Here is an 18,854-nt window from a genome sequence, read left to right on the forward strand (position 1 = left end):
AATCGATAGATCGGCAAATTATATATATATCATTATATATATATATCATTATATATATATATATTTATTTATTTATTTATATGTATATAGTATATAATATATTTTCAATTACACGGATTAAATTATGCTTTATATTTTTAGTGTTTGTAGCTAGTTGTATGGAGATAAAATATTTGTTGTATTCATCTGTCAATATATATATATATATATATATATATATATATATATATATATATATATATATATATATATATATATATATATATATACTCAATATAATATATCTGTAGCATGTATTTGTATATCTATAAATGCATTCAATAAATGATAAGTATATAAATATATATGTATATATATCTATATGTATAAAGTTAAATGAAAACTCTTTGGTGTTATCTCCCTACCTATCCTATCTTTCCATATGCTACCTTACCTGCCAGCTGACACACCTAGACTGCTGCCTACCTAGCTAGCTAGAACGAACCTTCTTTTTTATTGTTTGTGTACCGTAGGCACATACATAGACATCTTTTTACAGTTTTTCAATGAAAGCACAATCTCAATTAGCAGCTACGTAGTGTTAATTCTTTTTATTATAGGATTTGATTTTATCTGTTCGTTCGGTTGTTGAATAAGTGAGTTTATTCACGCAGATGTTTCCAAATGACAATTGTAACAATTTTGAATTAGAACATTGTTTGTTAATTATCGATTGCCAATAAAATCGTTTAGTTTTTGCGCACGATTTGACGTTTTAAGTATTTTTTTCATTTAAAAATCACGACAAACACCGCGAACTTTCCCATATCAACCAGCTCCTCTGATCGATCCTCCGGAGCCGGACAGCGAATAAAAATGACAGTACCCAGGAATGCGGACAAATAACTAACGAGGACACCATTACTACCATCTGTCAGTCATCCAATCATTAAATAAAATAATCTAGCATGAACATATAAGAACAAAAGACTTTTTTGCATATAATTACGCGAGAATTCATTCATCCATTCACTCTTTCATCCATCCATTTGCTCGTTCATTCATTCACTCTTTCATTTATTCATTACGAAACACAAACAGCGCTTTTTTTACAATCATTTATTCCAGTGTTAAAACGAACAGCCACAATAACGAGAAATGAAATGTATGCTGTGTGAAATTAGAATTCATTGAAAAACAACATACGCATAGGATAGAACACAACAAAATGGTATAAAATAAAATTCATTTTTTTTTAATAAAAATAATTCCTTCGTTGAAAACTTTTCAAAAAGATATTATTATCAGTAGCTTAGTTAGCTGTGCAAATTATAACCCTCACTCAATTTCAACATCTCTACTATAAAATGAATCCATCATTATATAAAGTTCTATCTTGTGAAGTTAAAAGGTACTTCGGAATATATTTGGTAATAATTTACTAGGTTTCCTTGTAGTGCATCCTTTGTTTAACGGGACTTTTCGTATGTATATAGATAGATATATATTATGAAGTGCGTGCGTATGTTTATGTATGTGTATATATATATGTATATATATATGTGTGTGTGTGTGTCATCATTAGATATATATGATGAGTGTGTGTATGTTTATGTACGTGTATATATATATACACACACACACACACACACACACACACATATATATATATATATATATATATATATGTGTGTGTGTGTGTGAGTGTGTATATGTTTATGTACGTGTACATACACATGTGTGTTTGTGCGTGTTTGCATATGTATATACCGTCGAAAAGTTTCAAAAAACTAAATCATTAGATTTTTAATAAATCTTACTTAAATATATGAAAAAAAAATAAAATGAAATAAATAAAAAAAAATTAGGAACTAATATTAACCAGAACAGTACAACACAAATGTGAGGACAAATAATTTAGACACAGTTAAACGAACATCGTCATATTGAAAAAAAAACCTGTGATATTATAAAATATGCATTTGCATCAATCAATCCATCTCACCCGAACGAAAAATAACTCAAAAACAATGGCCAATCACTGTTATGTTGCACACAATATGAAATATGGTATCAGCAAATAAGACTTCGGGAATCAAGGGCTAGGAATACGTATAAAACAGTAAGTATATTCAATGTAAAATTGCAATATGAACATTAACGTGTAATACAGATTTTAATTCAATAAAAATGGAAAAACGAAAAATCATTTGAGTTTTTTTTCTCGATAAAAAATTTCCATCAACTAAAGATATTTTATTCGGTTTGCTCGTTCGCTTGTTTGTTCATTCGTGTTGGTTCGTTTTAATAAAAATCAAAACCGCATTTCATTGCAAAATGATCAAAATAAAAAGTATTTCATATAAGAACGGCTGTTTTGAAAAGTCATCCAAAACACAAACACACACACAGACGCACGCACGCACAAACTCACACCTAACAAGACAGACATACATAAAAAAATGTAACTTATATATATATATATATATATATATATATATATATATATATATATATATATATATATATATATAAGCAGATAAGTTCACGTTCCAGTCGACCATCGTAGTCGATAAGCATATAAATAAATATAATATGTAAATTTATAGGCTTAGCTGTCAGGATGAGCAAATAAGGTCCAGGTTATTAGTTGCAAATGAAGGAATGGATGAAAATTAACAATAGGAATATAACAACAAATAATAATCAGATCATACGCACGCAACATAACTAATTATTAACAAGTAGAAAACTACAACGACCTTAAAAAATAATCAATACAAAATTAGATGGCATCAAATCTGTAGATAAAATGTACTTAATTTTTTCACGGCAAAGAAAATATATCAACCATACTAAAATATGCAAAACAATAGCGAATGAATATTATGGAAATAATTTTTCTTCTTCCGGAATGATGTGTATATAAGATATTAACCAAAATTTAAAAAACTCAATGTATGAATGTATATATGTATGTAGTGATTGGATCACTGATATGTGGATGAATAAAAATCCAAGAAAAATCAATGTGTTCAGCCGACGCTATTAGGCAATAATGATGGTAATTGAACTATGCTAATGATTGTAAACGTTAACGTAATAAAATATAATAACATAATTGATGCAGAGCAATTAATATTAAATCAGTTGAATGATAATGAATGAAAAACGATATGATAATAATAATTATCCTTATTATTGAAACTTCATTAATATAGAACATGAAACTAATTAGAATCGTTTAAAAATTACATATTAAAGTAAAATAAAATAAATGATATAAAACGAAGAAAATTAACTGCATCTGCTACACTAAAAACTTTGACACACACACACACACGCACGCACGCGCACACACAACACACAGAAACAGAAACACACACAAGCACACAGACAATGATGATGTATATGTGTAATCCATTGCCCGCACAACTTATACAAGTTCTCTTGTGACATTATAACATCACAAATCTCTAACAAATCTGTATTGTAAATATTATAAAATTGTATGGACAATTTGTGATTTCATTACACAACAATTCTTAAACCTCATTTAATAAAATTTAAATAGCATCACATTTAAACTTAAGCTGTTTTTAAAACCCAATTCAAACTCAAAAACAACGAAATACAACTAATCAAAATTTATCATGGTTAAAACTCAACCAATCAAAAATGTCAACCGACCAATCTACATTTCAAAACAAGAAAATCAAACTGATACACCATCAACTCATAAACCATTGAACCTATTGAACCAACCAATAATTGTCAAACAATAAACGTCAACAATCATTTTTAACAACCAACCAATCAGCCAACCAACCAACCAAACCAACCAATCAACGGACCGACAGACCGACCGGCCAACTAACCTATAAATCTACAAATCACTTTCCCCATAAAGTCCCATGGAGAATGATGTGTAGTCGAGAGCGTCAGGGGGAGCATCGGGTCCCTTGTACTGGGTCATCCGACGAATGCAATATTCAGCCTGCTCTGGTGGCATTTCTGATCTCAGTGCTTTTGGTGTTATGTAAGGCTGCAGGGGAGAAATAATAAAGGATTAGCTAATTAAATATTTAGTCTTATAATAAAAAAAATTTTCATTTAATTAGAAATAAATTTTAATGGTAAACAAAAGAGAAATATCAAGTAAACCTAAAATTCAACCGTGAACCATCAAAACCCAAAAAATAAGCAACAAATAACAGCACTCCAAGCATTAGAGATGAGATGAAGGAAGATTATTAAACCTGATTGCCAGAAAGAATTTTAAAAGATTCAATGATCTGGTCTGGTGAATCAGAATCTGTATTCTCCATGGTCATGAAGTCCAAAAAGGCATCGAAGGTCACGTAACCATTATGATTTGGATCAACTTTCTGGAGAATTTTCTGAAAATCTGCATCACCCTGAAAAAGAAGCAATTAAAATCGCTATTAGATGTACATTGCGAGTAACAATAAGAGATATCATCAACGAAATAAACAAATTTAAAATAGTGACCATCAACAAAGAAATGATAACAAAACAACGGACCATGAACAAACAAAGAAATGATAACAAAACAATGGACCACGAACGAACAAAGAAATGATAGCAAAACAACGGACCATGAACAAACAAAGAAATGATGACATGCCTGTTTATCATCACGAATGCTGCGACCAAGAGATACGAGACAAGCTTTGAACTCCTTGGGCTCGAGATATTGGTTCTTGGATCGATCAAAGTGATTGAAAGACTTGCGACATTCGTCAATGAGCTCATGACTGATGCCTCTGGAATCTCTCATGAGTATCTGGTTCTGTAACTCGTTGATGTTTCGAGACACGGAGGTCACTAACTGATCCCAGTTAACTCTTATCGTCTGCAGTTCATTTTTTTAAAAGTTAAATTTCTGATAAAGTATTTTATGATGGTAAAATTTGAAAAAATAACAAGTATATTGAGGCAATTATAACACCAATTAAAGTTTCATATCCTGGTGTCATAAAATTTTCAGAATGAAGCTGAAGTTTTAATTGAGAAGCATTTTAATTGCCTAGCTAAAAATTATCACTGATCAATTTTTAAATATATTAACTTCAAAATTTAAAGCAAACACAAACTAACTGAATCAGGGTTATAATTTTAAAAAGATGTATATAAAATAAAAATCACAAGCCTGCACATACACATGTTCCCACGCATGATACAAAAAATGATACACAAATAATTAAGCATTCAATAACACAAGTGTCCAATGGATAAAGAGGCAAAGAAATAAAGAAAGAGACCTCCATAGTGTATCTGGCGTGTTCGTTCTTAAATATCCTTGCCTCTTGAACTTCTTGATTGCACTTCTCTAGTTGTTCAATTTGGGGTTTGTTGGCAGAAACTTCCTGTTCCAACTTGATGAGAGATTGCTGGTGATCTTCAAGAGTGCCCCTCTTCACCCCCAGGTCGGATATGAATTTCAACTTTTGTTCAATCCACGGTCCGAGCGTGTTGGCCTGCTGAGCAAACTGCATGCGGAGGTGGTCGTTACGCTGCTGTCTGGTCATTTCTGCCTGCAATATTTGATCTCGTGCTGGCACCAGCTTCTGAAATTCTTGCCACTTGTATCGCAGTTCCTGTGCGTTCAAATATATGTATCTGCTAATCATATCATTATATTATGTTAAGTTAAATTAAAGTTGTGAAAATTGTCGGCTACAAGTTTGCTAAACCATTTGTTAATCATTTAGTACAGTACTAAGCAATAAAAAATTTAGCAGGGCAATAAAACTTGTCGCAAACAGATGATAGAAAACTGACAATGTGTAAATGTCATTGAATATCATTTAAGTAGCTGCTGTGTAAATGAATAATAATTAGATGTAGTACATTCTAATTTGTAAAGAATACATAAAAGATAAGATTAAAATATTTTAACGTTAAGAAAAGGAAGGAACCAACTTTTGGCTGAGTAGATGTGAATGGATTCTCCATGTTGATCTGCAACTTGTACTTCTCACAAATCCTGTCCACCTCCTCAGTTAAACTGATCGTCTCTTTCAACTCCTTCTCCGCATCTGGGAGCGTTTCCTTGAACTTCTTTTGCGAATTCAGCAGTGCCTAGTTCATTGGTCGGTCGGTTAGTTAGTTGATTAGTTGGTTGATTGGTTGGTTGCAAGGGAATCGTTAATTTAAATTCAACTGATCTGTTGTTGATATTACATTGTGAGATGTGGTCTCACAGATTAAACCCACTTAGCAGGCATTATTCAAGTTAAATTCAAATAGATAAGTAAATTGTGCAAAAAGTTATTATGTATTAATATAAATATAAAACTGTTATGAATTGTATGGATGTGACACTTGTATCCTAACAGTAAACTACTAAAATGAAAGTAGAATGAATGTATAAATAAATGAATTTATGAATGAACGAACGAATGAATGAATGATGAACGGATGAACAAACTTCTATCTCTTCAATGCTGTGCACATTGAAAATGTCTTCCAAGTCTTCTCTTGTTGAATCCATCCAGCTGTTCAAATGCTGATGAGGCAATTTATCAATCAGTCAATCCATCAATCATTGTTCAATCCATCAATCAATCAAACCATCAAGCAGTAATTCTATTATATTTCCCACCAAAAGAATGCAAATAATTTAATCAAAATTGAGAAACAGCAGGGGGGAATATGACAAAAAGAAAGCTTACAGCGGCCCTCTTAGCATATTCCAGCTGTAACTGATCAATTCTTTCCAATACATTCTCAGATTCCTGATTAAGAAATCATTTCATTTTTTAACAATTCTATTTTTATTATTTTTCAGAGGCATCAAAAACAAAACACACATGCCTGAAAAATGATAACAATTAATTTGTTTTTAATTTGAGCATTTACTGAATAATAATGGTTGAAAAATATAATTATATTGTTAACCATCCTCATCAATTTATCTGTATTATTTACCAATTATTATCAAATTAAATTTCATGCATTGTCTAGCTTTTGTCACAAGCAGTTAGAAATATAGGCCTAAAATATTTAACGCAGATGTTGCATATTGAATGAACATTTGAAAATAAAAAAAAATTTTAAATTATTTGAACTTTCATAATGAAGAATTAATTAAAACAATTAAAAATCATAGTGAAGGTGCTGAAAAATAAATGAAAAACACAATACCTCAAGCTTAGCTTTGTAGGCAATGGACAGCTCGCCCAAAACACCCCACTGTTCACATAGCTGCTGAGTTTTCTGATTGGTCGATTTCAAATTGCAATAACCCAAGGCACTGTTTGTCAGTAGAGGTGTGAGATGTTTGTTTAATTCATTTGAATACAGGAAGATAAATAATATTTGCAACGAAAAATAGAAACTGTCAAGAAACAAATAAATATTTAACAACAACTATGTAGTACACAACAACATGCAACAAATAAATAACAAGTGCACTAATAAAAACAAATAAAACTGAGTAACAATACATGAAAACAAATGAATAAACACAAACATGTGCTTGAACGTACCAGTGTGTGTGTGTGTGTGTGTGCGTGCGTGTGTGTGTGTGTGTGTTTAAATAAGCAAACAAGATATGTTAGTACAAACTTGAGTTCTTGGGCAATGCCATTAATATGTTCAATACGGTCCTGATGTGCTGCCAGATCACTTTCAAAGGCTTCATGCTTCTTCCTAAGTGCCTGTCATGTTATTTATTACCCTTCAAGCATTGAATAGACGTACAAACACATGTGTATGATACCCATGAAACAAGGTTACAGAAAATCTAGAAATATCTAATACAAATAAAAAATATTATAACAACTAAACAGTAACGACAACAACAACAATGGCACTTAAAACAGCATGGCACAAATGGAACACAACACGACAACACATGCAATGGAATTAATTAGAGACTTGTACATCAACAGTATAAACATAATTGCACAACTACACAACAAAAATATAGGATGAAGTATCAAAGGTTACAAAGCAATTAAATATTAAACTGAACAAACTAAAGAATTTAAAGAATTGTGCACAACAACATTAAACAACAAAACGTCCAATTATATGATGATGCTAGAGACAAGATAGCAACACATCACGCATAACCAACCTTAACTTCATCGAGTCTACACTTTTTGTATTCATCACTCGTCAACATCTCTTCTTTTCCGTTGGCCCATGACACATGCTTGTCATACTTCTGCTTGAACTTCTTTTCAAGGTGAGCTATACGCTCCAATCTAAAATGTTTTTTGTCCTATTTAATCAGCTGCAAATTATGTGGTTAGAAAAGTTACATCTTTGAAATCTCATTTTAAAATCATAAAACTATGATTAATTATTATTAATAGAAAAATAAATAAAATAGAGCATAAAGAGATAAACATTAAAAAAAAAGCTGAGGAAAAAAAGCAGCAGGACACCTCTGCAGTTGAGACAGTAACCAGTCCTCAAAACCTTTCTCTGATTCCTCAAGCTCCCTCCACGCTACCGCAATGTTCTGCATTCAATGATGAATACAACTAACCATGTCATGCCATTTTCACAAAAATCATAAGTATAACTAATTAACTGTTGAAAACTTATTATGCTTTACTATAAATAACCCCTTCAGTTTCAATTGTTAGACGGAAATTAGTAATTGTTACCAACTTAAAATTACTAGTCATCAGTTCATGAGAATAAGTTATTGTTACTCATTAACTTAAGAAGAAAATATTCAAAATGGCAATGAAGAACAATTTTAGCATTAGGAGGAAAGTCCAAATACAAATTAAAAATTAAAATGTTAAATGTAAAGACAAGTGTGTATGTATGTAGTAAAGAAAATATATGGCTAATAAATCCTTCAATTATTTTTGAATAAAAATGAAAAAACAAAAGTAACTAAAAAAACAACCTGAATGAGTTTTCCTTCAGATGGCAGGTAGGCAGGTCTATTTGAGAGCCTCAACCTAGTTTGCAGTGAGTTGTACATGGTCTCCAACATGCTCTTCTCGTCGAGACGTGGAGGTTTCTGGTGACTTCTGTACTCTCTGAACTCCTCAAATTTCTTTTGAGTGGCATCGATTGATTGGATTTGTGATCTGTTCTCCAGCCATGGTTTCGTTCTGGCAATCCACTCCAGCAGCTGTCAGTCAGAATGAGTGGAAGATACATTTAAATCGCTCAGTCTAAAACAAATCATTCGAAAAAGAACAAAAAAATTGTATACATCTCATCAAACTACAGGCACTGAAAATGTTGACTGCATAATAATCATTATAATAATGACTTTACAAATGTTAAATGGAAAGACTGGGACGAATAAACTAACATCAGAAGCCAGTTTTTCATATTCTTCCATGAGTCTCTCATTTTCTTGGTTGATCTTTAACACCTTGCATATTCTGTTGGCTGCCGTTTCAGCCTGTAACAAATTTGTTTAAAGCTATGCACAACTAAGCAGACATAACAATGAATGGAGGGATGTGTGGATGATAGAATGAGTGTGTTTATTTTAATGGGTCCAAAAATAAGTAATAAAAATAGAATGCATATCTTTATAAAACTTTTACAATCATATGTAGCATCTCACCTTTAATATCTTGAATATTTTTTCTAAAAAAAATGACAAATTAAGCTAAAGCTATGTCCCTTCAATTGATACATCAACTACGTCACATACGATGTAATCATGTAATCCTTCCACTCAACTAAATAAATGCTCACAAATGATAAGTAAGTAGCAAGCTGATGTTGATGACTGCACTGCACAATTATGCAAGGAATGCACTTTAGAAATCATTAACCAGCTTCTCATTACTAGTGATATGCAATTCCAACCTTATTTATTCATATGTTTTCTTTTATTTCTCTATTTTTTATTCATTTCTATTTATATACTTGCCTGGATTTTTACTGTAAACCTAATTACAATTGCTTACTACTGCATATAATATCAAAGAGGAAAATTTTACAAAATAGTTCTAAATAATACAAAAAGTTAATGTAAACAGTTAGAAATGTTGTCAATTCTTTCACATAAATGAATGCACATATGTTGTGCACTTCATATACTTTTGTTTGTTTGTTTGTTGTAAAAAATATTTGATTATGTGATTGTAGACATCTTTAAATAAAATAAGACTTCAAATGAGGTACTTGATGAAATAAAAAATATTAATTATTATTAGCATGCAAAACTCAAAATGCTTTACATCACATGCAAACTATTTAAAAACTATAAGAAACAAATGAAAAACAATATTGAATACTAATTTTTTTTCTCTCATAATGTGATCTCAAAAAAAATTGTTCATATGAACTTTCTAAAATGTATTATGCTGGCATTTACTGGTTAATACACCTGCAAAGCTGTTTAAAGTTAAGACTTAAAATATAACAGACAGTTATTGTTGGCTTGCATTTGTTAAACTATATTGTATGCTCCAAGCTTTGAATGTAACTTAAATGAATTCATTGAGAAACTTTTTAAACTCACTAACTGACTTTACAATAAAATATAACTGAATGCAATCTATTAAAAATTAAAAAGTGCATATGATGCCTACAATGTGGATGATGAATGAAGCATACAGATAACTTATCAATACCTGTTGTGCTCCAGAGAATGCATGATAGTAAGATGATACATAGGCCATCACTGATCTCTCATCTGGTTTCACTGAGTTCACCATGTCTATCAAGGTTTATATTATAATCTTTCACAAATCATCACTGAAACAACAACTAGATGGCGCCATGGATGCAAACATACAATCAAAACAAGTAAACAAACATAGAAACAAACATACATGCAGACAAACATATATACATACAAAACAAGCAATTTAGAAAACATGCGAACAGCAAACAAACAAACATATTAATCGCAACTTACCATCAACATCCAACATGCGGGGTATGTCCAGATGTTTCTCAGCCAGATCAAAGGCTGTCGTCAAGTTAGTTCTGGCATTTTCCTAACCATTCATAAATGTTATTATCATTTTAAATAAAAATAAAAATATAAACATTATTTAGTCAATAAACTCATGACAAGCATTAAACTAAATTAAAAACCCATAAATATATATTACATAGAATTATTTAACCTAAATTATTCACCAAAGTACATAAATTAGTTTCTTGTCATCAATGCCATCGAGCCTTGCTATCATCTCATTAGCATATTTCCATTTCCATTGCATATGATAAGTAGGTAACTTGCAGAAATTTGATCTCACTCAAAAAATTAAACCACACCCAAGACGGACGACGATGCAAAATAAACCGCAATCACAAATCCAACTAGAATATTTTTCAAAAAAAAATTATGACAACTGACTTTTGAAAGTTTAGAGTAATCTAGGAGATCAGGTCTGTGCCTGTGGATGAGGGCACAGAATGCCAGGCCATCCTTGAAGCTGAAAATATTTTAATAATTATACTACTACTACTACTAATAATAATAATAATAATAATAACAATGTTTAATTTAATTATAACTTCTTGATCTGTTCTTTTAAAATTTAACTTTAACCAACCAGATCAAATGAATGTGTAAATGATAAATGTGTAAATAGTAGATGAGAATAAATTGAGAAACAAGTACATTTCCAAAAAGAGATAAAAAAATAATTTATTTTTAAAATGTTACAGAATTAAGAACTAATCTAAATAGATGATATCAATAATGGCTCAAACAATTACATCTTTTTAAAAATACAATTTTAAAATTTTGAAAAACAATCATGAAAATTTAAAATTAAATGATGAAATAAAATACTTCTCTAATAGAATGCATCAATAATTATCAATGATCCAATGAAAGTTTTCAAAAATGGAGGCAAGAAAAGTAAAATATAGATAGAATCACATTAGAATCACATACCTGAGATGAAAATTTTGTACATTTACATTTCTATAAGGCTGAGTTTTTCTTTGGCACCATAACAGCAAACCTTCTTTAGCTGTGAAGTCTGTGTAGATTTAAATTCAAATTAAATGAATCCCACCACCTTTAATATGTATAATTCATTCACATCATAGGTATCAATGTTTATCTAGTTTTTTATCAGTTAAGCAGTGTTACAGTCCTATTTACCTGAACAAAACATTTAGAAATTCACATTTAAACTAGAGTAATAAATTAATGATGAATTGAACCTTCGACAGAAATATCTTGAATGGCAAATCTCAAAATGATTGTCCATATCATACCTAGGGTCATCTTCAAATTTCCATCCACAATTTCTTTGCAATAGAATCAGAAAATTAGCAACATTTATGGCTTATGCTATCAATAAAAGAGAGTGTGTAATGTAATACAAATGAAAAGTAAATAATTTTCAATAATAAATGTGGGTTGCATTAATTTTTACTTAATAACCTTCAGCTCCAATTGAGACTAGTTTGACTCCTTTACTTTCGATGAAATCAAGAGCCTTGTTCACGTTGGCAATTTTATGGAAACGCATTTTTCCTCTATCAGGCTTAGGAAGTTGTTCGCCAGAAATGACTTCTAACAAGAGCATCAACTTTAACCCATCTCTGAAATCCTCTTCAATAACTTCTATCTGGGTTCCAACTTTTCTCAAATGGGAATTACACCAAGCTGTGAAGGTCTAGAATTAAAATTTCAAAAAACAATAACAAACTATCATTTATTGTTAAGGCTAGGTAGATCTTATTTATACTTATCCCAATTGGCACAGATAGATTTATATTTATTATATAAATTTATTATATAAATAAATATAAAAGTATTGACATTTAAATCTGTTACTGTTTATTTTCTCTATTTCAAACTAAATACTAAATAAAATCATTCATCTAACAATGGTTATCCATCAGTGATTAATTAGTTAGTGTTACAGGGTAACACTTGATAATTGTTAGTTTAATTTATTAAGGAAATCTAAAAAGTTAACTAAATAATCCCAACTGATTCAATTTAACTATAAGTATATAAATTAAAGTGTAATAAAAATAAATATGAGCAATTCAACACACTAATCTAATCTGACTAATGCTAATGGCTAATCAAGTTGAAATTTATTATTGTTACTAGTCAGGCAAAAATTATTTTAAAACAAAACTCTGAAGAACAATTTAGTAAATCAAAACTCTGAAGAACAATTTAAAATTCATTCAAAACAATGAATTTTATTATTCATTACAATGGGCATAAGTTTAGTTTAGTAGCTAGATGGCCATATAATATTTTTATTTAAAAATTTTTAACATTGAGAGTCAAGTCAAGAGAAACTAAAATACTAAAATACTTTTTTTTGTTGCTTCTCCCAAGCAGGATCGAGTAAACCTTCGCGTTCCCACTCATCTTCCTGCTCCATATAATCTGACTTCCTCCAATTCGACATGTTTAAAATAACTTTTTTATCCACAGATTTCAACTTTCAAAACAAACGAGTAGGCGACTTTAAACACGCAATCAAACTAAACTATGATAAAAATCCGGAAATATTGAATAAAGTACAGGGGGGTTAGCTTTCAGACGCGTTTTTATTTTCTTCATGTATATTTCAAACCGCAGTAGCACCGAATATATTATTACCATAATACAGTTGGACTCCATTTCGTTATGTAGAAATTTTTCATACAACGAATTTGAAGGTTCCAGGAAAAAATTCACTATATAGAAATTTTGTTATAAAAAATTTGTTTCTCCGTTATAAAGAATTTGTTTGGAAAAAATTCTATACTGCTTAAAAAGGTATTTATATGTTATATATGTATGAAAAACAATAAGTAATAATACATAGGAAAATATGTGTTATGCTTTATTCTGGTAATTTTATTGGTATCATTTACTTCTTCTCTGATAGCACTTTGGTCGACGTGTTGTCGATTTCTCTGAATAATTTTTTTTTACAAAGTAGGCAACCTTTGAAGAGTGTTGTATAAAGCAGTATCGGTCTTATTGGCACATACATTATAAGAGAAGCATGCATTTGCTGGTTGTAGCTTTATTGTAAATGACGAAAGCTTTCTCAAACATTTGAAAATATAACGATTTGCCTCATTAATACTACCTTTGGCTGCATGCAAAACTTAGTAGAATAAGTTATATCCTCTGCACCATGGTCGCTGTAGTATATGATATAGTATTTAATATTTTGAAATTAGCGCTAATTAATTTACTTTATTAACTATTAACTAAAATGTACTTTTAGTCATTAGATAATGGCGACAACTGTCAACTTGTGCGAGGCTCCGGATTGTAACAAAGAGGCAAAACTGCGGTGTCCCACGTGTGTCAAGCTGAAACTAACGGGGGCTTTTTTTTGTTCTCAGGTATTTTTGTTGTGGTTTTTGTATTAATGTCTACAATAAATTAACATTGATCAAAGATTCAAAGTTAAAAAAAATTGTAAATTAAATTTACTTACAATATAATTTTTTTTTTTATTATTATAATATGTATAATGTATATTTATTGTATGTGCACCTTTATTAATTACTTTTTATTATAAATTATCGATATGGTCTAGTTTATTTACTTAACTTGATTTGATGCAGCAATGACCAATCAAATATATACATTTTTTTATTTTATATTCATGATCACAAAAGCATCATACATACAATATATACATACATACACAAACACATCTTAAAAGCTTATGTATCATTATTTAATTTGTCATAACATTGCTTTATTTATCATTTGAAAATGATTTTTTCATTTATTCTCAAACTTTAAAAACGAAATTTATGTAATTACATATTGATAAATAAAAATTAAATATTAAATACAAATACATATTTATTTATAAGTATATATATATTTATATTTATTTTTTTATTTTATAAATACATGAACAGAATGATTTGAAGCAGAGGTGATTACGTTTGTTACATAATCTATCTCAACCTAATTTGCAGTCTCACTACAATTGTAATTCTGTTTTTTTTTTAATTTGTCTAATAAGTAAAACTAATTTAAAAAGTTTAGACATGATTTGCTACCCTGTCCTATACCATACACTGGTAATCCTTTTTCTTCTTTCCTCTAATACCAAAAAAGTTTAACAAACGGTCTTGGTAATTTTATAATTACTCGAATGAAAATTGATTTTTTTTCTATTAAAGTTGTATTTTCTAGTTTGCTAATTTTTTTATAAAGGAATGCTTCAAAAGTAGCTGGAATACCCATAAACTAGTTCACAAGAAAGCAGGTATTTACATTATATTTAATTAAAATTTAAATAGTTTATTGATATCACAATTTTCATGGATATATGAGCTTGTTGCTTTATTGTTTTAACTAATTTAATTATTGTTACATGCATGCAATTAATAAATGAAAATTAGTATTTAAAGCTAGATTATTCTTAACTTACATTTTAGTTGATAATGGGGAATTAGCCTGTAATGAAGTTTACAATCCATGGCCTAATTTTACATTCTCTGGATTACTGAGACCTTACCCTGTTGTATGTTCATCCTTATTTTTTATCCAGCATTTCTATTGGTTTTAGTTGAAGATTTTTATAACCTAATGAAACATAATATTGATTAAATCAAATGTCCACCATTTTATGCAGACGCCACCTAGGAAAGTACCTGACCATATAGAGAAACCGGACTATGCCACTCAATCAGATGGTATGGACGTGGAACTGCTGTTGCTTATCTGCTTTTCAACTTTTGATTTTTACATTAATAGAGTGTTTCATTTTTACATTTTTTCAACTACTTTTCTTATAACTTTTAAGTTGTATATTTTCCCCAAATTAAGGTTTTCCAGCGAGTGAGAGAGCAGTGAAAGGATCAACAAACATTGATGTACTCACAGATGAAGAGCAGGAGAGTATGAGGGTTGTTTGCAAGGTTTGATCAGATTCTACCTATTTCTATTTATTTCATTTTTTACATTCTCTTCTGCTGCTGCTACAAAAAAGTTTTTTTATCAATTTTCTATTGATTGATTTTAGTTTAATATTTTTACAATGTTTGTAATGTAAATATGGTTTAATTATGTTTGTTGCAGATAATTTTTTTTTCATGAATAAAATAACATTACTAACCAAGCTAAATGTTAAGGTATAATGTTAATATAAATGTTAATGTTGATGAAAAACTTTTTCACTTGAATTGAAAGTTGGGCAGAGAAGTGCTAGAGGAAGCATCAAAAGTTGTAGCGGTTGGCATGACAACGGATGAAATTGATAGAGTAGTTCACGAGGTAACTATATACTATATTTTCGGTATTATCTTTTGTTTTTGCCAATCATAATACTACACCCAAATTTAAGTACATTTTTATTAGCTAATGAATAGTTTAAAATTTTCTAAATATAGAAGGGGAATTTTGGAAGGGGACTTTGAATGATGATGGTAGGTAGGATAGGATATCGAGGTTTGGCATGCCATGATGGCTCTATGTGTGTGATGCAGTTTTCACACGTATCTATATACGCCGTGTTTGTCTTTGTTTGTCGTTGATACCTCTGAAGCAAGTGCAAAAGGGAGAATTAACTGCCTTTAAACTTTTAATCTTTAACTGTTGTTAATTTTCCAGGCTTGCATAGAGAGAGATTGTTATCCATCTCCACTGAATTATTACAACTTTCCCAAGTCCTGCTGCACGTGAGTTTTATGTTATTTTTCCTGTAGGTATCGTAATTTTGTCTTTTTGTGCGTGTTTTATACGTGTTTTGAGGTGATGGATAAATCTTTTAATGGTTTTAAAGATCATAAAAATGGTTTATTTATCGTAAGGTCTCTCAATGAAGTTATTTGCCACGGTATCCCTGATCTAAGACCTCTTCATGATGGTGACATATTGAATGGTTATTTTTATTTTTTTTATTTTTTATTTTTTCCGAATGCTATATTTTCTTCATTAAGCATTTATTTAACATTTATTTAAATTTGATTAAAAATTATGGTAACTCGCTGATCGTCAAATTGCTTTTCATTTCTCCAGTCGACATAAGTGTGTTTCACAGAGGTTTCCACGGTGACCTGAATGAAACATTTTTTATTGGAAATATCAGTGCAAAAGCCAAAACGCTTGTCAGGGTTACTAATGAATGTCTTAAAAAGGCTATCGAAATAGGTTAGCTTTGTGTAAAATAAAATCTTCCTTAATTATATTTCCTCCAAAGTTAGATTCTGCTTTCGTTGTTTTGTTTTTCAACTTGAATATATTTTCTAGGCGCAGATTTTTTAGATACCTTTCAAGATGATATGCTTGTAAAAATTTATTATTGAGTGAAAACAGCCCAGTTTAGTGCTATTTAAGTATCTGACGGTTATGCTGAATGAAACCAATTTTCAGACACTGTTGGATCGTTTGGAAATATGAATCATTTGGGCTATGTTAAATAAGTTTAAAAATTTTATATCAGTAAAGCCAGGTGTAAAGTATAGAGAGATTGGTGATGTCATACAGAAGCATGCTCAGTCACACGGGTTTTCAGTTGTCAGAACATATTGTGGTCACGGAATACATAAGTAAGTGAATAGATAATTTTTTGTTTCTGCGGTCATTAATCACTGAATGTTTGGTTTTTTTTAACTTCAATTTGTTCAACAGACTTTTCCACACGGCACCAAGTGTACCACATTATGCCAGTAAGTTAATAACATTTTTTAACTTGCAAACATTTAGTAAAAGATATGAGTTTAATTCGTTTTTAAATTTATAAAAAAATAATTCAGAAAACAAGGCAGTAGGAATCATGAAGGCAGGTCATGCATTCACAATTGAACCAATGATATCCGAAGGTTATTTATTATTTAAAAATTTCCAATGTTCACAATTATCAAGTGAAAAGTTGTTGATTTATTGTTGTTGAGTCGTTTTTAGATTAATACTATAAAACTGTATCACCCATCTTTACAATAGAACAGTTAATTTAAAGTTTTACTCTGAAAAAACCGATTATCCACAGGAACGTGGAGGGACAACACGTGGCCAGACAACTGGACGTCTGTCACTGTTGATGGAAAGTTGTCCGCTCAGTTCGAGGAAACACTTCTTGTCACTGATTCTGGCTGTGATGTTTTGACTGCAAGGATTAAAAATAATGGACGACCGTACTTTATGGATTGATTTTATTGATATTTAAATATTTTTACAATAAATTTTTATGTCAACAAACATGTTGTTAATTTTCTTCACGTGTAGTGTAAGGAGAAATAAGCCATTCGTAGATTGGGTTTTTCAGCATTTGCCAACGTGAATATTTGCAAAACCGTCCATCTTAAAATTTGTGAACGCAGCAAACGTTATGACTTGGCAGAGAAATCAGAACATTAACGTTTAAGTAAGCAACTCGTTTTCAATAATTACATAATTTATTGAGACAAAACTTTGGTAAGTAGCTTAATTTACTATATCATCGCCACATTCCAAAATAAATCAAACTAAGGTGTGGCTGTACATCTATACTTATGATCATTTTTTATACCCTGGTTATTTATATATATATAATATATATATACATATCATGATCGGTTATATTGATGTCTCGCATTGCATTGTTTTACTATCCGACTATCGCACCAACATAAACTGATTAAAAATTTGAGGTAACTGAATAAGTAGATAGGACTACTTAAATATGCAAAAAAGAGTGACTAGTTCAATTCTAATCCTATAGTGGATCAGTAAGCCACTGTATTTCACCAGACAAAGCAATTTCTATATTATCAAAAACAATTGATTTATTTAAAGCATCATATGTACAAAAACCGCTATCATTCAGTTGTATGAGATCAGGTAAGCCACTGCAGTAAACCAACGTATGATTTCAGCAACCAATTTCTATGAGCACTAGAATGTAAAATATTCATTGAATATAAAGAAGATAGTTGTTCAAATAACAATTTTGATCTATTTACGCCGTTTCTTATTTTACAAG

The 18,854-nt window shown here is 30.2% G+C and overlaps 2 protein-coding genes across 2 annotated transcripts; one reads left to right on the plus strand and one right to left on the minus strand.

Moving 5' to 3' along the window:
• Nucleotides 1-2,556: 2,556 nt before the first annotated feature.
• HELRODRAFT_97639 (hypothetical protein) lies at nt 2,557-13,316 on the minus strand (the record flags this gene model as incomplete). The annotated part of the gene is made up of 22 exons (XM_009014402.1): nt 2,557-3,307; nt 3,392-3,464; nt 3,858-4,024; nt 4,239-4,397; nt 4,610-4,855; nt 5,265-5,600; nt 5,926-6,084; nt 6,434-6,511; nt 6,678-6,740; nt 7,150-7,258; nt 7,573-7,664; nt 8,087-8,216; nt 8,400-8,476; nt 8,876-9,106; nt 9,293-9,385; nt 10,572-10,657; nt 10,859-10,940; nt 11,306-11,384; nt 11,852-11,939; nt 12,127-12,213; nt 12,350-12,584; nt 13,245-13,316. The coding sequence occupies 20 exons, from the start codon at nt 13,311-13,313 to the stop codon at nt 3,866-3,868; spliced, it is 2,658 nt and encodes an 885-aa protein (XP_009012650.1). The 3' UTR covers nt 2,557-3,307; nt 3,392-3,464; nt 3,858-3,865.
• An 847-nt stretch (nt 13,317-14,163) lies between these two features.
• On the plus strand, nt 14,164-18,043 carry HELRODRAFT_73702 (hypothetical protein; the record flags this gene model as incomplete). The annotated part of the gene is made up of 13 exons (XM_009014403.1): nt 14,164-14,274; nt 15,107-15,158; nt 15,331-15,416; nt 15,528-15,588; nt 15,722-15,813; nt 16,085-16,168; nt 16,505-16,572; nt 16,705-16,775; nt 16,913-17,044; nt 17,337-17,442; nt 17,525-17,562; nt 17,650-17,715; nt 17,883-18,043. The coding sequence occupies 13 exons, from the start codon at nt 14,164-14,166 to the stop codon at nt 18,041-18,043; spliced, it is 1,128 nt and encodes a 375-aa protein (XP_009012651.1).
• Nucleotides 18,044-18,854: the final 811 nt, after the last annotated feature.

Source organism: Helobdella robusta (assembly GCF_000326865.2).
Source record: "Helobdella robusta unplaced genomic scaffold HELROscaffold_13, whole genome shotgun sequence".
NCBI classification, from domain to species: Eukaryota; Metazoa; Annelida; class Clitellata; order Rhynchobdellida; family Glossiphoniidae; genus Helobdella; species Helobdella robusta.